At 38.2% G+C, this 23,365-nt stretch overlaps 1 protein-coding gene across 3 annotated transcripts in view; it reads right to left on the bottom strand.

Moving 5' to 3' along the window:
• Positions 1-23,365, bottom strand: part of VPS8 (VPS8 subunit of CORVET complex) — a 263,309-nt gene that overhangs the window by 137,852 nt on the left and 102,092 nt on the right. For all 3 annotated transcript variants that reach the window (XM_030931118.1, XM_030931123.1, XM_030931127.1), the window contains 9 exons: positions 21,518-21,560; positions 20,017-20,089; positions 19,596-19,715; positions 14,272-14,343; positions 9,218-9,337; positions 7,746-7,802; positions 5,856-5,938; positions 4,760-4,844; positions 3,862-3,960 (listed from right to left, as the gene is read on the bottom strand). In XM_030931118.1, the coding sequence (XP_030786978.1) occupies positions 3,862-3,960; positions 4,760-4,844; positions 5,856-5,938; positions 7,746-7,802; positions 9,218-9,337; positions 14,272-14,343; positions 19,596-19,715; positions 20,017-20,089; positions 21,518-21,560 (752 nt within the window). The remainder of the gene's footprint in view (positions 1-3,861; positions 3,961-4,759; positions 4,845-5,855; positions 5,939-7,745; positions 7,803-9,217; positions 9,338-14,271; positions 14,344-19,595; positions 19,716-20,016; positions 20,090-21,517; positions 21,561-23,365) is intronic.

A 23,365-nucleotide genomic window follows, 5' to 3' on the forward strand; every position in this document is an offset into this window, starting at 1 on the left:
TGTAAAGACTGCAAGTTATCTTCAAAATTATTGATAGATCCAGTGCAATGCCTGTCATAATCACAAAGTTAAAAAAAATTTAGTGGAACTTAATAAGCTGATTCTAAAATGTATTTGCAAGTATCAAAAGTCAATAATAGACAAAATTCTGTTAAAGATATCAAGACTCATTATACAGCAACAATATTAAAAATAGTGTGGTACTGATGCAGAGATGGACAAACAGACCAATGGAACAGAAGGACCAGAGAAACAGACTACGCATATAGATCCTTGATATACCCATCACAAAGGTAGCATTGCTGAGCAACAGGAAAAGTCAACCTTTAAAAATAACTGCTGCTGGGAAAATTGGGCATCTGTATTCTAAAAAACTAACTTAACTTCTATCTCATACTATGTACAAAAATTACTTTCAGGTGGAACTCAGAGCCAAAGCTTAAAAAGAAATAAGAAAGAAAGCAGGACATAAAGTGGAGGGGGGAAAATTATTATTTTGACCACTTAAAAAAAAACACAAAAAGATTGAAAGGAAAAGCCACAGAACGGGAGAAGATATTTGCAAAATATATTGCTGATAAAAGACTAACATCCACAATACATAAAGAAATCTTCCAAAGCAGTAAGTATGAGACATTCAAATAGAAAAGTGGGCAAAAAACTTCAGCAGGCACTTCACAAAACAGAAAACTTAAATGCCCAATAAACATATGAAAAGGCTGTCAATCTTATTAGTAATTAAGGAAAGGTAAATGTAAAACATAATTAGATATCATTACACATCCACTAGATCGGGAAAGATTTAAAGTTTGCTAAGGATACAGAGTCCGTAGGAACTCTCATACAGTGCTGGCATCCAGTGAAATTTAAAATATTAATCTCAACTAACTAGCAATTATATACTCTAGAGCAGAGATTATGAGTTAGCATACATCAAAAAATCTTAGGGGATTGCTGGGCCTCACCCCGAGTTTCTGATTCAGGAGGTGTGAAGTGGAGCATTTGCATTTCTATCAAATTCTCAGCTGATGCTGTGTTGTTGGTTTGGGGATGAAACTGAGAATCACTGCCTTAGAGAAATGTCTGTGGCTATGCTCAAGATGCACATAAAAGAATGATTATGAACAGACTATACTTAATAATTAAAACTAGAAACAACTGAAATGTCTAGCAGCAGTAGAATGGCTAAACTGTGATATACTTATAAAATGGAATACTATACAATAAAAATCAACTGTAGCTACATAAAACAAAATGTACAATCTTCTCAAACAAAATACTGGGCAAAAATAAGAAAATAAAGTACAATTTCATTTTCACAAAGTTCAAGAATAGGCAAAACAAAAACATATATTTAGGGATGCACGCACATGTAGTAACAGCATACAAAAAGGTAAGAAACTGTCACAAAAACCAGGATAATGGCTACATGGGGGAAGGGCGGAAGAAAAAAACTGTGATCAGAAAAGAATACATGGGAAAAGTCTGAGGTATAGAAATATAATATTTCTTGTTCAGGACCTGGGATGTTTGCTTTTTAATTTTTAATTAAGCTGTATATGTGTTTTACGTACTTTTTTGAATGTTTTATAAATTTCAAAATATAAAATGTCAACACAATCTAATGAAACCTTTCATATTCAAAAAACCATCTGAACCAGAGATTCGTCATCTAAGAAAGACTTTTAGGGATCTGTAGATCCCTGAAACTTTAAACAGAATCATAATATCCATGTACATGTGCAATATTATGAGGCATAAGACTAAATCTTTCATTAGAGTCTCAGAAACAGTGTAGAGCCCCAAATGTGTTAAGAACCACTAAGCTATAAACTAAGTGTATCTTGTCAGAAAACTTCATTATGACTTTTTGTCCTATGTATTTAATGTTGATTATATTTACATTACTGAAGACATAGAAGTCCTTCAACAAAAGTTTATACACCTGTCATTGTGGCCCTAAGAGATATTAAAAAGGCCGGGCGCGGTGGCTCAAGCCTGTAATCCCAGCACTTTGGGAGGCCGAGACAGGCGGATCACGAGGTCAGGAGATCGAGACCATCCTGGCTAACACAGTGAAACCCCGTCTCTACTAAAAAATACAAAAAAAACTAGCCGGGCGCGGTGGCGGGTGCCTGTAGTCCCAGCTACCCGGAGGCTGAGGCAGGAGAATGGCGTGAACCTGGGAGGCGGAGCTTGCAGTGAGCTGAGATCCAGCCACTGCACTCCAGCCTGGGCGACAGAGCAAGACTCCAGTCTCAAAAAAAAAAAAAAAAGAGATATTAAAAAGTTCAAGGTGAAAAATATGCAGATGTGGGAAAAACTAGTCAGCAAAAATAATTACTGTGCAGCAGAAATACTTCTTGCTTCCCCAGCTTGAGCTTTTTGCTGAGTAATCTGTTTGCTCATTGATTAATTTATCACATTTCACATAATGCAGAGATGTGGCTTCATTTTTGATGTCTGGAATCCATGTGCTCAAACCACTGTATAATGCAGATGAGGTGAAATGAGAACTGAACCATAATATAACCATGGAGACTTGAAGAGGAGGATGAAAAAGAGTACTAAATGATTAAAGAGAAAAAATATGAAACACAAAATCCGAGAATGACTTCTTGGGTTATCCTGCCATGATATATTCATCTGTTGTTAGCAGGAATATAACAACATTAAATAATATATTCCATGTTCTCAATCCTATATACAGCAGTGTGGAAATTACTTCAGACCACATATCTCATGACTGGCTATACCACCTTTCATGTCAGATACTTCACAAGAAGATGCTATTCACACCTCTGATCTTTCTAAACCTTACAACCTTCAGGAACTAAAACAAAGTATCCACATCATATCCTTTCTTATAGTTTTTCGTATCTATAAACAATGTTCAAACATGTTGAATAATCATATCTTTACTACATCTCTAAATCCACCACCTGACTCTTGCTATGAGGAGAACAAGAGCAACTCTGTAAATACAAATGTTATTCCCAAAACTAGGATTACCTCAGTTTAAATGTTATTCCCAAAACTAGGATTACCTCGGTTTAAACGTTATTTCCAAAACTAGGATTACCTCAGTCTAAATGTTATTTCCAAAAGAGGATTACCTCTTTTCTTACTATTTTTTCAATAATCAGAAATAAACAGAATAGAATAGATAAAATAACATAAATCATAAGAATAATAGATTTCAACAAAACTGCTAGTTCTGTTGGATTCTGGGGTAAGGAGTATGTTATGAACATAAGGAAACTCAAGTAAGAAGTGATTTTTGGGTCCCATTTCAGAACACATTGTGATCACAGCCCTCATCACACAGGTAGTCTATTTGTATAACTAGAAGCATTGTTTCTTAATAAGAACTTTTTGTTTCAATAGAAGTGAACACGTGCATCCTCTGTAAAATAGCAGGCATCAACAAAATCAGTGAATTAGTTGACCACAGCTAGGTCAGAATCATCATCCTGTTATATAAGGAAGAGAAATACATAATTGCAGTAATTTTTCTAAAAGTCCATTAGATGATTGGAGGGTATGGCACCCATCACATACTAGGAAAAAAGGACAAGTAGTATTCTCAGAATCATTCTAGGAACTTTGTAAAAATGCACTAATACTAGTTTGTCACTAGCTGATTGAACATGGGCTAGTTTCAGAAGTCATGATGTAATAGATTGCGTGTGACACAGACTTTATGAATACAAATATGAGGTAGAATAATTACATGAAAAACATTTTAACCCTAAATTAAATCAACTTAATATGATACATGCCATTGTTTAGTTGGCATAAAGTTAACTTGGGTTAGATGACCATTCAGATGGTAAAGTGTGAAGTTTTGCACATCGGTACCTCAATATGATCCATTGCTTTCTGCCATACAGACTGCTTCTCCTCTGCACTGTGTCCGGGAATGGATAAGATATTGTGAATGTAATTAAAGACTTCTTCCTGAAGAGCACAAGACAATATAATTTATTCATTCACTCACTCAAGATTTAGTCCCTACCAACTGAACCAGTCTTGGTAAACACCTATCATTTGAAGATGAAAAACCATCTGGAGATTGTTAACTGATGGAAAACTCTGCCCCTAAAAAGAAAGGGTAATTGTTTAAAATTTAGGGTAGACTCTTAGAAGCAAAAAGCTGTTCTAATTAATTTTGGTTTCAATTTATTAATCTTCAGTGACCTAATGAAGGAATATCACACTTTGGCTTTTGGGGATCCCACTGTCCACATTCCCAATTTCAGCTCAAACCACTCCTGCCCTTGTCTATTATGCTCCACCTATATTTCACGTCATCTATATGATCTCTACTCAGCTCCTTGAACATGTCAATTTTCCCCACCTCAGGTCTTTTGCATATACAGTTTCCCATCCTGGAACACTCTTCTTGACTCTTTCCTTCACGGGCTTCTCAGATTCCAAAACTCAGTTTATATGTCACTTTCTCTGAAATTCCTCCCCTGGCTACTCTGCATAAGTCAGTTCCCCATTATCCTCTAAAGTTGCACTCGGTTTCTCTTCCCTAGCATTTATCTCCATTTGTAATCATATTTGGCTTTGTTAATTGTCAGTCTCCATTACTAAATCATACATTCCAAAACTGCAAGAACTGTATCTGTTTTAATTATCAATGTACATTTGGCTCATACACATGCACAAATATTTCTACTCAACAGTTATTTGTACTCAATAAGAGGGAAAGCTGAGTAAGAAAAAAGGGTAAAGCAGTGTCTCGACTCACCTCTCTCAGAGGGTCACGTAAGTAGCAATCAATAATTTTGTCATATTGGTGTTCTCTTTCATACATAAATTCACAAATTTGATAGCTAGAATGTAAAGGGAAAAACTTCAGTGTACCAAACAGGCAGGTTTTTGAGACATTTGCTCTGGCACACAGGTTAGTATTAGGAAAAGTGGGCCAAGTGTCCTGGCTCCTGCCAGGCACTTTGGGAGGCTGAGGCAAGAGGATTGCTTGAGACCAGGAGTCTGAGATCAGCCTGGGCAACATAGCAAGACCCCGTCTCTAAAAAAAAAAAAAAACCTAAAAGTTAGTCAGGCATGGTGGCATGTGCCTGTCATCCGAGCTACTATGAAAGCTGAGGCAGGAGGACTGCTTGAGACCAGGAGGTTAAGGCTGCAGTGAGCTATGATCACACCACTGCACTCCAGCCTGGTCAACAGAGGGAGACCTTGTCTCAAAAGAAAGAAAAGAAAAATTAATATAATAGATGTGATTTCTACTGTTAAATAAAGTTACAGTGAATATCTAAGGGAGATGAATATCTGCCATTCCTTTAACTACAGGTTCAAGAGGCTGCTAAATATTATAAGAAATTTCAATGCTGAATACAAAAGAAATACTAAAGCAATAATGTATCACATAAGACATAGTGAATATGTTAGACACTGATAATTTACAAAAATTTTACATAAAGTTCAGAATTACATCATATAAATACAGCATACTAGATAAGTAGTAATGTGATATTCTCTTATTTGCTATGTCAAATACTACATTGTCTCTAATATAGCTAAGGTAACCATAAAAAATTTATGAAACATGGAAATATTAAAGGAAAAATTTAAAATAAAACATCACAAGACTGCTATTTCACTTTTATGTTTAAACAATTACATAAAAGCTTCCTATTTGCCCTATCGATTTCTGCAAATTTTACTAATTTCTAGAATTCAATTAAAAGGACTTAGTTTTTTGTTATTTGTATAATCTTTCTTAATTAAAAAAGCAGCAATGCATCAATAAACTGGGCTTTAAGTTAGAGAAATGTAATTTAATATTTCTATGGCAAACTAATATACGCCTCAAAACAACTTACAACTCAGCTTTTTCTGCCATCCGGATGAGGCGACTCTCTTCAAATTGAACTATGCCTCCAGCCTGCAGCAATTCTAAAAGGACCTGAACATTTAAAAATAAATGAGTAAAAACACTGGAGAATTTACTAGCTCTTTAAGAGTGCATTCAGCCATGTAGACTATAACTTCTAATTTTTTTCTTTTGTAGTCTCAGTTGATGATATTTTGGCTTGCTGTCACATATGGAAGGGGTTAGACTGACATTACAAACTTGATCGTACTGCATTTAAGCCCTATAAAAAGATAAATGGCTCCGCTTTTCAAACATGGAAAGAACGCCACAGAGTTTACGAATGAAGCCCTATGAGACACTGAGCTGACTCTCTGCTAAGCTAAAATGTCCGTATATATTCTTTCAAGAAGTGAATTTTTGTCTCACTTTTATGTCTTATGGTTCTTTACAATCTGTTTACCCACAGCTGGTATCCATGTTTATATGTTAATTTTTTTAAATTATGGCTTTTCATAGCAGCACTATTCAAAATAGCCAAAGGGTGGAACAATCCAAATGTCCATCAGTGGATGAATGAATAAACAAAATGTAGTATATACATACAACGAAATACTATTCAGCAGGAAGAAAATCTGATACATGCATGCTGTGGCATGTATGAACCTTGAACACATTCTGCCAAGTGAAATAAGCTAAATACAAAAGAATGAATACTGTATGACTGCACTTATGTGAGGGACCTAAGGTAGTAAAATTCATAGGGACTGGTAGTTACTAAGGAGTGGGGAGGAGAAAATAGTGAGCAGGAGTTACGATTTCATTGGTATGGTAGTTCAGTTTGGGAAGATAAAAGAGTTCTGGGGATGGATGGTGATGAGGATTGTACAATAATGTGAATACCACTGATGCATACACCTAAAAACGGTTAAAATGGTAAATTATGTGTTATGTCGATTTTACCACAATAAAAAGGAAACAAAAATATTGGGGCTCATATAAATAATTTTTACCACACTACGCAGCTGAAATGAGGGGGCCCATATTACTATTTGTATTCAATAAAATTTAAGAGACAACCAAAATTTTACCAGCTGTTCTCTGACCTAGGATACTCTGCAGTAGTCACTGCGCCATAGCTGTGCAGATAAAGGGGTCACTGTTGCTATCCGATAGTCTCAACTTCCCAGCTGTGTATGATTACCACAGTGCCACAAAACCATACTTCCGCACAGCTCTCGTGGTTCTTAATTTTACTAGTTTACTTGCCTGACAAAATTTGGCTATCAATACAAAATGGGTTGACTCTTTTAGTGCCCACAATCATGGTGGGTATGCTTTTTAAAGAATCCTACTCCTGAAGGCAACTTCAAGAAAGTGGCATGAATAAAAAGAAGTGGTACTCAAACAGTTACTGTCTCACAATAATTAGTGGAGGGACAGGTGGATTCTAGTCTCCAGAATGGTCAGCTCTAATGCAGTGGGGTTTTAGGGCACTCTCAAAAGTTAGGTATGTCAATACTCAGGACCCTGTAGCTTTTTTGTTTCAGGACCACAGCAGCTAGCAGTAGTTACCAGATTAATGATGCCAATGGAATGCAGCGTACAAGAAGTCCTAGCTGTTGCCACACAATAGGGGAAGATGAAGTAGTTTCTTTGATGTCATGGTAGATGCAAGACAGATCCAGTCTACCTAGGAATTTAGTTTGATAAAAGCTTCTTATACATGTACCCTAACAACCATCCACTCTATTTTCTGGTTCCCACTGACTCTAACTTCGTATTAGGGTTTGGCACAAGTCATTGCCCCTCATGTGTAGTGAGGTCTAGCACAGAAGAATTCTTTCTGGCTTATTCTTCTTTCCTATTTTTTAGCAAATAGAGTTCTAGTAGTTCATACCTGCTGTCTTTCAGAGTGTCGGGAGTCATCGTCGGGACTACAAAGGAATTCAAGGACCTGGCCAAAGAAAAAGTATTTTTTATTTGATATCAGCATGTAGACATTAATACTCTCATAATAAAAGTAATAACTACCCTTTCAAATAACCAACTTATTCACACCCAGCCAAAACAAATACCACAGGTATAGGGTACCTTCCCAACTGATTAGCCTAGTATATGTAACATCAGGTTCAGGTATGCTAACAATTTAATATGTGCCTTACATACATATTTCTTTACTCTTGAGAAACATAACTCTAAGAGGCCGGGTGCAGTGGCTCCTGCCTGTAATCCCAGTACTTTGGGAGGTTGAGGCAGCCCTTGTGTACGTATTTCTTTACTCTTTCGAAACATAACTCTAAGAGGCTGGGCGCAGTGGCTCATGTCTGTAATCCCAGCACTCTGGAAGTTTGAGGAGGGCGAATCACTTTGAGGTCAGGAGTTCAAGACCAGCCTGGCCATCTCTACAAAAAATACAAGAAATTAGCCAGGCGTGGTGGTATGCGCCTGTAATCCCAGCTACTTAGGAGGCTGAGGCAGGAGAATTACTTGAATCTGGGAGGCAGAGGTTGCAGTGAGCCAAGATCATGCTGCTGCCCTCCTGCCTGGGCAACAGAGCCAGACTCTGTCTCAAAAAAAGAGAGAGAGAGAGAAAAGAAACATAACTATAAGGCAGTGTTGTCTATATACCTTAACTTTAAGTTTCCTGATATGATACCATGGACCTAGCAAAGCATGAACTTAGGAGTCAGGCCACTTGAATTTGGACACAAACTCTATTAAGACTTAATATTTACTGCTAATAGTAACACTTACTAAGTATGACCTTACATGAATTACTTAATCTCTCCAGGCTTTAGTTTCCTCATCTATAAAAGGAGTATAACTGTCCCTATTTTAGAGCTCTTGAGAGGACTAAGGTAACAGACACACATAAGGTTTTGGAACATTGTGAAGTGCTCAAAAAATGCTAGTCATTTTTAGTTACTTTCTCCAGACAAAAAGTATTTTCTTTGCCACCTGTGGAAAAATAGGAGATATTTAAGCAGGATCACAAGATACCTTCAAAGTCATTTGTAAGTAAATTGAGATTTTACAAAAGTAATCTCTTCTCCAGATGATGGTCATAATATTCTTACTACCTGTGAGATGGGGGAGATTCTTAAATTGGGAAACTCTTGAGCAAAGAATTCTAGGCAATTCAGAGCAACAGAATAATTGAGAGAACACAATCTCTATAAACCAATCTCCACAAAACATACCCATACACCCACATACACATACCCCTCAATTTAGATCCAAAACCTGAACAGGTCTCTCCTTGATAAGGTATTTACCCAATAGTCTGTCACATCAGGAAACAGTGTAATCCAGGGAACTGTGCACAGTAAACAGGAAAAAACCTTTTAGTTTTCACTGCTAGACACTTACCTGATCAAAAAGTGTTCTGTTTACAAACAAGGTGTTGTCAGGCTTTGCAAGTTGCCGAGCAAGGAAGGTAAAGAGACATCCTACTTGTGAGGGGGTAAAGTCTGAATTCTCCACCATAACCTGAGGAGCAAAGGAGACCATTTATTCAATACATCATCTGGTTTGATGCAAAAAAATATATAATTAGAAGAGGGGATAGCCTCATTACTGAAGACTCATAAAAAGATTCTTTTATTGACTGTGCAACAGTTCAATTCAACGCCATTTAGAAGAAGCACAACTACTTGCATACTCTGAAAACATTTCAGTGATTTCTGGCCTATTTCTATCACAATTTGGATGAGAACTGAATGATAAAGAGGTAGAGATGTAAACTGTAGTATTTCAAAGAAATATTAATCATGTTTCCCTCAGGAATTCTTAGAGAACCCTTCTACAACTAATTTTTTGTTGTTGCTGTTGAGACGGAGTCTCACTCTGTTGCCCAAGTTTGTGTGCAATGGCATGATCTTGGCTCACTGCAACCTCCACCTCTTGGGTTCAAGTGATTCTCCTGCCTCAGCCTCCCAAGTAGCTGGGACTATAGGCGTGTGCCACCACACCTGGTTAATTTTTTCTATTTTTAATAGAGACAAAGTTTCACCACGTTGGCCAGGCTGGTCTTGTACAGTTAAATTTAAATAGCGCTACTAAAAATCTGTCCATCAACAACGGAAGAAGAGAGCTGCTTTGAAGTTTGAGAGTAAGACACCTGAGAGTCAAGGTAGCCCAAAGAAGTTAGCTATCACACAGACCAATGAAGTGAATGGCTTCGGCCTTGTATCAAGCAGTTCCTTGAAGACATGGTTTTGTATAACAGGCTTTTTACAACACATACGGTTATCAAATCATAGTCATTCCTCTGGCTTTAACTCAGCTCTCATTTCCTAAGTACTCACCATGTGTAAGATGCTATAAGTGTCTTTAAGAAAATTAGAAACAAGAAGGAAAAGACAGACACATCTTAAACAAAAGGCATAATATAATGACTGCTATTATAAAGGCACAAATGATTACAGAAGCACACTGGAAAATTTTAATTCAACTGGTTAGAGAGGGAATTTGAAAAGAAATGAGAAGAATAGCTTTTAAGCTAAGTTTTAAAGCCCGTGCAGAAATTTTGACAAGGGGAAATGTCAATAGAAAAGTCAAACCTGGCAAAGAGAAGAGTGAGAGCAAAATCATGGACACAGAAAAACACAATTGTTGGGGGGAACAACAATATTTATTAGAATGTAGCAGCATGCAGGAAGAGGGAAACAATAGATTAAAAGGGAAGATGAGGTCTCAAATGTCTTCCTAAGGAATCTGGAACATATTCTATAGAAAACTGGCGAGCTACTAAATGTGTTCCACCAGGGGGGTTGATTATGACCAGTACTGCGCTTAGGAAAATTATCCAGTCAGCAGTGCATGGGATAAAATTAACAAAAGAAAGAAACACAAGGCAGGGAGAGCAAGATACAAGCGACTGCAGGAGTCTAAGGGAGAGACCAAAGGGCTCTTAAGTAGGGCAGTGATCATGAAAATGGAAAGAGGCAGAGAGAGTGGGGACAGGACAATTATTCCTAGGCGTACAACCATGTGGTTCAAGGAGCAATGAAAAAGGACAGATTTTGAGCCTGATTGGCAGGTGGGATAATGATGCTATTAACAGAGAGAATACAGAAGTGGGGGAGGGAAGACCACGTACTGTTTTGGGCAAGCTGAATTCATGGGGGCAACTCTACAACAAATTAGGGTATAGTACCCCCACACATCTATCGAAAAGTTCCAAGTTCTCTCCTTCCATCCTCCACGCAAAGATAAAGCACCAGATTTCTCCCATTATACAACATTCCCTAGCTTTTGACCTACTTCCTCTCACATCCCTTTCTTTTACCCTTTCTGCTTTTAGTCCAGTAATCATCGCTTGCCAAGTGTATACTCATTATTACAGTATGTGGGTATTTCAAGTTATAAAAACTCTATCATATATATATATATAAATTCCCTCATCACCTCAGTGAGTGTCTAATTGGTTATTATCCTACAAAAGGCCATTTCCTTTCCATTTCTCCTTTGGCCTCTTTCAGAGACCATGCTTACAAATTTTCTGGGCAATGTAAGAAGTCACAAATTAATAGATGTTTCCTCTCTGTCTGCAGCCATTCAGCACACATGATAATACCCATTGGCCTGTTCTCTGGTCACTGCCTATACTCCTCCTCTCACTGGCTCTCTCACAAGTACACTTTAACCAATTAGCACATCTGTAGCACTAGAAATGAGAAAAATAATCTCCAAAGCTCATTCTTCACTGACCCAAGGTAAACACTATCAAGACAACACACAAGAATGGCAAGTCACCAACAGGAATAGTCAAGTACTTGTGGAGCTTTCTCTTCATTTGGATCACTCTTCTAACTTAGTATAGTTTTAAACTCAAATTGCAATTTAACCAACTTACATTTACCTGACACCTACTGCGTTACAGGCATTGTGCTGGATCTGTTCTAGGCAGGCTAAAACAATGACCAACTATAATAATAATAATAATAATAATAATAATAATAATAATAATTAGAATAATCCTCAGTCTCTACATTCAAGAAGCTCAAGTCTAGATAAGACAGATAAGAAAATATGTAAATATGACACTACAGTGTGCTAACTGAAGCATAAAGTGTTGCCTGAGCACAGACAAGGAGCAACTAATCAACCTAGATGTATGGGAGAGCGTTCAAAAGAGTTTTTCATAGATAATATTTCAGTTAAGTCTTGGAAAATGATTAGGAACTTGCCAGTCAGTGAAAGGAAAGGAAAAGGCATGACAGACTGAAAGAAAACCCTTGCAAAGAACATAAACCATCAACACACCACAGAGAGTCTAGTGAATTCTAATAATTTAATATGGTTGAGGGTACATAATACAAGGTGTGTGGGGAAGGATGACGAGGTGGATGAGAGAAGGGACCAGTTATAGAGACCTAGTCAGGACCAGAAAATATAGAGGGATCATGGATATTCAACAGTTTAGACGGGTATGGCAGAAACTATTACCTATGCTCCAACATCTAGTCTTCCTTCCTTAGAAACAGAACTCCTCAAGGCTGGGCGCAGTAGCTCACACCTGTAATCCCAGCACTTTGGGAGGCTGAGGCAGGCAGATTACCTGAGGTCCGAGTTCGAGACTAACCTGGCCAACATGGTGAAAATCCCGTCTTTACTAAAAATACAAAAATTAGCTGGGTACGGTGGCAGGTGCCTCTAATTCCAGCTACTCTGGAGGCTGAGGCAGGAGAATCGCTCAAAGCCAGGAGGTGGAGGGTGTAGGGAGCTGAGATCATGCCACTGCACTCTAGCCTGGGCAACAGAGCAAGACTCAGTCTCAAAAAGGAGGAGGAAGAGGGGGAGGAGGAGGAGGAAGGAAGAAAGAAGAAAAAGAAGAAAGAAGAAAGGAGGAGGAGGAGAAGGAGGAAGAAGAAAGGAAGAAGGAGGGAGAGAGGGAGAGGGATAAGGAGGGAGGGGAAGGGTGAGGGAGGAAGAGGAGGAAGAGGAGGAGGAGGAGAAGAAGGAGAAGAAGAAAGAAGAAGAAGGAAGAAGGAAGAAGGAAGAAGGAAGAAGAAGAAGAAGAAGAAGAAGAAGAAGAAGAAGAGAACGCTCATGTTTAGCTAAGCACATGGTTACCAAGAATACAGACAATGTTTCTCTATCTCCCCCACCAACTAAGGGGCCTCATATGGTGCAAACAGAATTGTATTACACAGCTTTTAAGAAGCTTCCTTAAGGAGAGGGAATATTTTCTTTGTTTCTTCATTTTTTTCTACGTGGCTAGAATGCAGAGGTAATGGCAGGAGCCTCAGCAGCCATTCTGGATGGAAAGACAGAAATCATATACTAAGTGTAATACTAAGACAGAAGGAATCTGCGTCCCTGAGAAGTTTATGAAGTCACTCTACTAGACCAGGTTGCCTACTTCCAGACTTCTATGAGAAAAATTAATTCCCATCACAATTAAACTATTGTTATTTTCAGTTTTCTCTCACTCACAGCAGAACTTAATTCCAAATGACCAACAGGAAGCCACAGAAGAGTATCAGGTAGAAGAAAGGTAAGATCACAAATTAAAGGAGGACAAGATTGGGAATAAATCTAGGTGAAAATTTTCCATATTAGCCATCTGAATCAAACTGGCATTATCTGACAGGTTAGCAATCCTGTTCTCATAATCATCACTGCCTGTCTTACAAGGTTAAATTAATATTAATTGATAGCTCAAAAGAAATAATGTATATAAATATGCTTTGGAAATTATACAGAATGAGTATAAATGTAATATTTTGATGTTATGTACAACTAGAAAACACCTTAATTCTGGTCTCTTGTCCAAAATAATTCAACATTAAAAGAAAGAAAACTCTATTTTACAGTCAAATGAACAAAATAAAAACTCTAAGCTTTCAACTACAAGAGAAAACTGGCCTGCCTGAAGTCACGCAGACGGAAAAGAAAAGAACTTTTCCCTGCATTCTTCATTAGCAACAGCATCAATCTCAAAATAGCTTTCTGCTGAATCTAATTAGATTTATACTGGGATGATCATTTCTCTGCGCCTCAAATCAGTCTTAAGTGTCATCCAGCATCTCAGTGCCATGACAGAATACGGCACTGCCTTAGCAACAAAGTGAAGTTGATATGAGACAGAGGAAGATTCTTCACATTAATTGTTTTCTCAAAGCACTTAGAAGTTAGTCGCTATTCTTACATGTAATCATACTAATATAGCAATTATCACCATATGCCTTTCTCACAGTAGTGCTCTCTATTCTGGTCCCCAGTCTAAAGCTAACATACACTAAAAATTTTTTTAAATAAATGATTAGTACTTAATTCAGCTCTTGAGGACAAAGACACCATAATAAAATTTTAAGATATGATTCCAAGAAACCACTTAACAAGATTTTATAACCTGCTATAAAACAACTCAACTATCTTAAGTATCATATAAAGACATGTATTCTTTGAATACTTACTTTCAACAAAATATCCACAATTCGCTGTTGATATTCCACAGCTTGTTTGTCATTTTTAAAATCTTCAAAAGTCTAAAAGGGAGAAATAAATGTTTAAAAGTAATTATTATTTGTACATTGTAGAAGAAAACAAGTTATCAAATTCTTGTTATCAAATTACTCTGAGACTTAAAAAAAAAAATCACAAATAAGAATTTGAGAAAGGAAGGAAGGCAAAGTCCATAAGAAAAAAAAAGAAAAAAGAGAGAGAGAGAGATAACACGAATGAAAACAGGTAATTTGGAAGCAAAGGTTTGAGAACAGAGGGATAAAATACTACATGTTCAGCCATCATTCAGTCTATGTTATCTGGAAATAACTAAGACACAGTTTATTAACTATCATAAAAATAACTTTCATAATTTTCATGACAATTAAGAAAAATGATGTCTAAAGATAGGCATTTAAAAAAAAGTATTATGGTGGCCGGGCGCGGTGGCTCAATCCTGTAATCCCAGCACTTTGGGAGGCCGAGACGGGCGGATCACAAGGTCAGGAGATCGAGACCATCCTGGCTAACATGGTGAAACCCCGTCTCTACTAAAAAATACAAAAAACTAGCCGGGCAAGGTGGCGGGCGCCTGTAGTCCCAGCTACTCGGGAGGCTGAGGCAGGAGAATGGCATGAACCTGGGAGGCGGAGCTTACAGTGAGCCAGGATCCGGCCACTGCACTCCAGCCTGGGTGACAGAGCGAGACTCCATCTCAAAAAAAAAAAAAAAAAAAAAAAAAAGTATTATGGTAAAAAAGTTAAAATTATCAAGCCTACTTAGTAATCTCAAAACACTGCCAACTATGGCAACTTTCATTTTATGTAACTGATCAAGCAGAGCCAAAAAGACTTTGAATATAATATGCATCAAAATAAATTACAATACCAGATTCTGTTTGTCAGTATATGATAATAGCATGTCACAAAAAAAGTAGTACATATAGTATATATGAAGAAAATAAGATTATGTCCACTATCAAAAAATTGAAATAAAAATTTTTACTGAACAGTAAGAATGATGAAAGACTTAAAGATCGTTCCTATGGTTTTCACTTAGTTCATTTGATGCTGAGAAATGTTTAAATCCACGTAGCGCTAATTTATTGCTATTTCCTTGAAACAAGAAAATGAACTACACAATGTCCCAGCAGACTAAAAATAAAAAGGAATTTCAAAGCCATGAACTTTCAAGACATCATAGTCCTGTTCAAACAAGAGTAATTACTGTTCTTCAAATGGGCCTGAATTTTCCCCAATTTCTCCAAAGCACCTTTGTTCAAGCTGTTCTCTTATTAGCATGTCCTTCCCTTCCTTCTCCTGTTTGATGCACAGAAAAACAAAATATTCTTGACTTTTTTTTTTTCAGCTAGTCTGCTTTACTGCCAGGTAGCTGGGAAATGCTGAAACGAGTTACCAAGGAGATTGGAGGAACTCACTGTGGAAGGCTCAAATAGAAGTTATTCTGATGCATATGTGGGTTAAATATGACTCTGACTGAAGACAGGAAGACGGACTACAAAGTCTCTCTCAGTTCTATCTTCGGATTCATGAGAACAACAAACACACACACACATAGACACCCATCCCTGCCTGCTAAAGTGAGATGTCACTCTGCAGGTACAAAGGGAAAGTACCATCTGCTAATACAAGTGCTATTCAACTAAAAAACAAAACCATGGAGAATTAACACATGCATTTAAAAACTACAGCAGTGACAGCAAGTAAAAAAGAATTTCCTTCACCATTTTCCTTTTGGCAGCATGTAGTCACTCCTTTGAAACAGACACTGATAGTTTGATTCTGTGAACATAATTAAGTGGTAATACACTATGGTGTGAATATTATGATATGCTTCATGACTATTTTGGTGGTAGTTAACATCTGCCACCAAAATGGCACATTGTTAGACCATTATCATCCCACAAAAATGCTTTTAACTATGGGTGTTTACTAGAGGACTAATATGCAAAGATGTCCTAATGGAGAATTACAGTTTCTGAAGTACAAAGGTAGACCTAAAACCCAAGTTGTAAGTCATCTGTGCATTTGGACATTAAAAATTATTTCTGTAGTACTTTACAAATTACTATGGGGTTTCTGTAAAATAATGATAGCAAGCTAACTGCTAATCCAGGGGTCAACATTCTCTGTAAAGAGCCAGACAGTAAATATTTCTGACTTTGGGGCTACATATGGCCTCCATCACAGATTCTTCTTCTTTATGGGCTGATTTGCCTCTTAAAATATCTTTCAAATCCTTTCACATCTCGGTATCCCCACTGTCACTGCCCTAATTTAAGCCACCATTATCTTCTATTTAGATTACTACAAAATTTACTAACGGATCTCCCTGCCTCCATCTTATCTCATTTCAATCCATTTGTATGCCTCCAAATTCATGTTGAGAACCTATCACCAATGTGATGGTTTTAGGAGGTAAGCCTCTCGGAGGTGTGCCTAAACCAACAGAATATGCTAGCACCTTGATCTTGGACTTCCCAGACTCTAGAACTGTGAGAAATCCATTTCTGTTGTTTGTGAGCCACCTAATCTATGGCATTTTGTTATAGCAGCTCAAACTGACTAAGACACAAGAGTCAGAGGGAATGTTTTTAAAGTATAAAATTAATATATTTTCCTTCCTAAAAGGCTTCAATGGCTACCAACTGCTGTAGTATAAAGTCCAAATTATGGCCAGGTGTGGTGGCTCACGCCTGTAATCCCAGCACTTTGGGAGATCAAGGTGGGCAGATCACCTGAGGTCAGGAGTTCCAGACCATCTTGGCCAACATGGTGAAACCCTGTCTCTACTAAAAATACAAAAATTAGCCAGGCATGGTGATGCGCATCTATGATCCTGCCTACTGGGGAGGCTGAGGCAGGAAAATCACTTGAACCTGGGAGGCAGAGGTTGCAGTGAACCAAGACCATGCCATTGCACTCCAGCCTGGGAGACAAGAGCGAAGCTCTGCCTCAAAAATGAGGGAAGGAGGGAAGGAGGGAGAGAGGGAAGGAGGGAGGGAGGGAAGGGAGGGAAGGAAGGGAAGGAGGGAGGGAAGGAAGGGAAGGAGGGAGGGAGGGAGGGGAAGGAGGGGAAGGAGGGCAGGGAGGGAGGGAGGGAGGGGAAGGAGGGGAGGGAGGGAGGGAGGGAGGGAGGGGAAGGAGGGGAGGGAGGGAGGGAGGGGAAGGAGGGGAGGGAGGGAGGGGAAGGAGAGGAGGGAGGGAGGGAGGGAGGGGAAGGAGGGGAGGGAAGGAGGGGAGGGAGGGAGGGAGGGAGGGGAGGGAGGGGAGGAAGGAAGGGAAGGAAGTCCAGATTTTTTACTGCAGGTTACAAGACTCGTTATCTGCCTACCTACCTCTCTGGATTTGTTTCTCTCTGCACTTCTCCTTATACTTAAAAGATGCAGCTATATTGAATTTTTTTCAATTACTTGAATACTCGTTGCTCTGTCTCATTTCTAGGCCTTTTTACATATTCAGCCCTCTGCCTAGAATATTTTTTCCTACCCTTCCCCTGACTAACTTCTATTCAGACTCAGTGTAGACACCATTTTATCTAAGAAACATTCCCTAACGCTCCATTAGGTGCCCCTCATTAAGTGTTCCTATAGCATCCTGTACTTCCCCTAAGGCATGTATTACACTGTGCTATAATTATTTATCTACAAGTCTGGATCCTCTTCCTCCACAAAAGCAGAGTTTATATCTTGTTGACCAAGGCTGCATGCCCTAATGAGGATAGTACGTGGGATACGCCATGCACTCAAATTTTTGTCAACCAAACCAGAGACTGTTTTGCAGCCTTACTATAAATCCCAGTGTCATGATTCAGACATCAGCATAATTCCACATGTGTTTCGGTGCTACCACAGCCCTTAAATAAATAAAAATTACATTAAGTTCTTGGTTTTCTCTAACACTCTTTCTAAACCTCCTCCCCCATCACTTCCTGTTTCTTTTTTTCCTATGTGCCAGTCACCAACTACCTTTATGTTCCCCTCTGGACATTTAAAATTTCCTAAACCAACTAGATCTGACTTCTAAGTTTCTCCTTCCCTTCGTTCTATGCAATTAAAGTTATTACTTCTGATGTCAGATTTTCAAATTAAACTAATTCAAATGATAATAACCTTCTCATGAGTACTTACCGTTTTAAAATAATAGTTTATTATATTTATATAATTCAATTTATAAAAGTAGTATATGCTTATTAGGGTAATTTGCTTCATCTCACAGAGTGAATCACTATTAATATTTAGGTGTATTTCCATCCTTTTTTTCTCCAAATACTGTGTATATGTGTGTTTTGCATATTTGTGTGCCTGCTACTTTTGCTAAACGCTATAAGCATTTTCCATAACATCAAAAGCTTTTCAAAACACAACTACAATACTATTTAATTCCGAAGATACATTATGTTTTATCTAATTGTTCCTCAGAGGCATTTTCACAGACAACCTGGCTCACCCAAAATGTACATGTTCATCCCTAATTGAACATGTATAAGGGTGTTTTTTCAGCAAAAAGCTTCCATGTTCCATTTCAACTCCAGCTATTTTTACTATCATCACTACTACATCTCCTTCAACATCTCCCTTCCATATTTAGTATGCCAGGCAATATAATTTATGAAATCAAAGATGCACTACATCTAACTCAGTTCTCCTTAACTTTTTGATGAGTGTGTGTGAGAGAGAGAGGGAGAAAAAAGAGAGAAGGAGAGAGGGAGGGAAGGAGGGAGGGATAGAAGGAGGGAGGAAGGAAGAGGGGAAGAAGGGAGGAAGGCAAGGAACTAAAGAAAAGAAAATGGGTGGCACAACAAAATTAAACATTTGAAACCCTGACTTACTGCTAGTGCATAAAATCTATACCTGCAGAATAATTATGATTTTTCTATTAAAAAATATTGCTTTGTCTTTTTTCTTTTTTTGAGACAGAGTCTCTTTGTAGCCCAGGCTGGAGTGCAATGACACAATCTCAGCTTCACTGCAACCTCCGGCTCCCAGGTTCAAGCAATTCTCATGCCTCAGCCTCCTAAGTAGCCGGGATTACAGGCGCCCGCCACGTTTTGTATTAAACCATGTATAAAACCATGCCTGGCTACGTTTTGTATTATTAATAGAGATGGGGTTTTGCCATGTTGGCCAGGCTGGTCTGGAACTCCTGACCTCAGGTGACCTGCCCGCCTCAGCCTGCCAAAGTGTTGGGATTATAGGCATTGAGCCACCGCGCCCCACCAAAAAATTATTGCTCTGTCTTCTTTGAAAACACCTCAAAATAAGACTATCTCTTACCAGTGCCAATACATTGAGAAATTCTCTTGTGTCAAAATGTAGCAAAGTCCGAATGTAAGGATAGATTTCTTCCTCAGGAGAAGCCTCTGCTGAATGCAGGCGAATTAGAAATTCAAAAACCTGCAAGTTGGAAAAAAAATGTTGATTATTTTCTCACCTTACAAAGTATCCTGCTGAAGCAGTGATTCCCCTTTGGATAAAATAAAGGCAGGCTGAATTCAGTTTAAATTGCTACTATATTTTAAGTTCTCTCTTAAATTCTCTCTCAGCTCTAATTATTGACTTTAGTAATAGTGTGTAAGTTCTCTCCTGTAATAGGCAATAGCTCCTGACCCACGTGGAAGCCTCAACTGCAATTTGTCTTCAGTGCATCTTAACAAGAGACGGAGAACAGTCAAAAGGCTATGAAAATAGTACCAACCTGGTTTTTAACCAAGGGAACAAGATCTTCAGGGATGTCACCAAGGGGATAGGCACGACCTGCTAGACAACAGCTGGAAGAAAAGAATGAGAATGGATCTGGTGACTTGTAAAGCAGATAACTTTCAAGCGAGTAACACATTGTTTCTCAAACTTGAGATACTAGTTTCATTTGTTAAGTAGGCTCAGCTTTTGTCAGTTAGGTCAAGTTCCAAAGCAGGTCAAGATGACACCCAGTTTAGAAACGTGGGCAACAGATTGGGGGGTGAGGTAATGCATCCTGTGACTGAGTAGGAGCTTTCATTTCTTCGTATGTTTCCTAAGAAAAACCAATGCTCTATTAAAGGGACAAGAAGGAATGAAGACAGACTTCTAAAGGCCTCATACCCAGCGTCTAGAAAGATGGTGCCTAATGGCACCATTATACTACGATAAACCTGTTAGAAGCCTGGCATTTTCAGATACTGTTAAACCAGGGTCTCTAACGATGGTATTAAAGATGGGGAAAGAGCTAGGCTAAATGTCTGGAAAATGCGACAGGACAAACCAGGGAGAGTTAGAATCTGAAGAGAAATTCACCCTACAGTTTTACCTCCAAATCAAACCTTCTTCATGGCCAAAGACTTGCCTTGTGAGTTGAATTACTACAAATGTCATGTCATCTGAACATGTCTACCTTCTTTCTATTTTTGGAGGTGGGGAGGGGGCAAATTTTGAACCTTTTTGAACTACAATTTTCAGTGTTAGATTGGAGACAACTGGACACCAGCATATTTTGAAGAGTTTAAAGTACAGATGATAAAGCACTAAGTAAATGCATATTTCTTTCACACTAAAAAATCAATGTAACAAGTGTGAAACAGGTTTCAAAGTTAACTCTGACGTTAGATATGAGCTATAATGATGTTCTGCTAGGTTCTGCCACCTTCCTGCCAAATAGCCGTCTACCTAAAAGTTCTATCAGGGCTCAATTCTGAGCTGGCACAGTCTACTGGAATGAACCCTGCTCCAGAAGTCAGGGGATAAACATTCTAGTTTTACCTCTGTTACTTTTTCATGATCTGAACAAGTCTCTTGTCCTCATATATAGACACAACACACATCCCACATAGTTGTCACTAGTAAACGTAAAAAACCCGGGTTTCAACACCAAAGTTTCTCAACCTCAGCCCTACTGATATTTTGGGCCAGATAATCCTTTGTTGTGGGGACTACTGTGTGCACTGTATGCTGCTTAGCAGCATCCTTGGCCTCTGCCCACTAGATACCAGTAGCACCCCTTCTCTAGCCCCAGTTATAACAACCAAAAATGTCTCTAGATGTTGCCAAACATCTCCAGGGAGTAGGAGACAGAATCATCCATGGTTGAGAACCACTGCTCTACATAAAAGAATTGTGACAAATGAAAAATACTATATAGATAAGAGATCATAGTATCTCTAAAAATATAGGAGAAATATAGAAAGAACATACATGTAGATGGATAAGTAAAATGATCTTACCTAATATATACAAGAAGCTTATTGCCCATAACAACTTGTTCATCTAAAATAGAAAGAGAAGTATCTTCAGCAATTTTCTCTCAAAACCTTTTCAGAAAAATAATCTTTATGTAGAAACAAAAAAATAAAACTTGGCATTTACAGTGAGGTAAATATATTCCCAAATAACAGGAAGTTAAGATAAGACTACTTTATTAGCTTTTGAGTTTCCATCAGATTCTTGTCACAGTTAAGAACAATATAAGCTATTCAAAGATAGATGTAGAAGGAATAGATCTGAGGATAGAGATCTATGTATTGTTGGCCTAACCACTAACTTGGGACCAAGGGAAGGTGTAGGGCAGGCAATGAGTTGATGAACTATACATCAGAACCAATTAATTAATATTAAGGCATAACCATACTGTCTTCTTATTTGTAATATGGACTTTCACCACCCACAGTGCTCTAGGGCTGAAAAGGCCATTGTTCCCAAATGTTTAAAGTAACAGAATTAAACTAAATGATCTTTAGGGCCCTTTCTATTCTAAGTTACATAAAAATGTAAGATTCTGCCATCTTGTGATGCGAGCCTGTTCTCTGACTAAATAAATCAGAAAGATAATATGACAAAGTTTGAAGCCAAGGGGTCAAGGGCAACACAGAATGGAGCAGGAGCATCAACAGGGTGAAGTGACTGGGAACGCCCATAGCGCACAGATGATGGGAATCTGTGGTTGGCAATAATGAAGAGCTATAGTTTCTATTTTTGATATATGAATCCTGGACATAACGCAAGCAAGTGTATGCCTTTATCAGTAATCTTTCACAAATACTCAAAATCTGCAATGTTGTTAGTGTATGTAAACTTGAATTGCTCCAAATGTATGAATAATTACATTTTGCTTCTGTTCCAAACGTTATTTGATTCAAATCAACTAGTATGACACATGGTGATCATCACCTGCATGGCATAACAACTTAATGATTATTGGCTAACTAGACAAACACCAGTGAAAGAAAAATAAAGTCTCAGGACCCCAAACTTACTATGCCAAAAGGAAAAGTTAAGCTTCGGAACTGAGTTATGTAAAAAACAAAAACAAAAACAAAAACAAACAAACGAAAAACCTGGCTCCCTTTGGTTCCTAAACAGATTGCTGCAAGATAGAAGGCTATGTCTCCCCAGCTGGCCTCCCTTACCCTGACAATGTAAATTAATAGCTGATGTTCACAGGCACTGGACAAAGATAAGACTAGAAATTATTCCTTAGCCCATCCCAAGACAAATGCATATTTGACTTCTTCCCCTATTCTATGTTTACTTTACCTTCTGTAAAATGCAGATTTACTGAGCATGAGACAAATACATAATTAAGTGTTCCTCTTTTCCCTCTTGCCCCCTCTCTAATCTTTAAACACTGAAGTTCTCGAAATCCTCTGTGGAAAAAGCACAAGCTGAAGACCCTACTGTAGCTTGTGTCTCTTTCTCCCAGTGTGTCCTCAACCATGGTAAAATAAGCCTCTAAACTCATTGAGACTTGTTCTCAGACATTTTTTGATTTACACACCTTTCTTGCTGGAAATCTCAGGTAGAATATATCTAGCTCATGATATTCCTAGCGAGAGTTAAATGTATTTGTTTAACCTACCCATCTCCATTATTCCACTGCTGTGAGCTTCTTATGAGCAGAGTCTGTGACATTTCTGTATTTCTAGCATCAAGTATAGTGTCTGGCACATAAGTAGGTAATTAGTAAATTGTATGCTGAAACGAACTGACATAATACTTAATTTTCTACAACCTTTCTCTTCCCAATATCTTCTTTTAGACAACTTTTCATTATAAAAGATCATCACTTCCATTCA

This window comes from Rhinopithecus roxellana, chromosome 1, assembly GCF_007565055.1.
Source record: "Rhinopithecus roxellana isolate Shanxi Qingling chromosome 1, ASM756505v1, whole genome shotgun sequence".
In the NCBI taxonomy this organism is placed as follows: domain Eukaryota; kingdom Metazoa; phylum Chordata; class Mammalia; order Primates; family Cercopithecidae; genus Rhinopithecus; species Rhinopithecus roxellana.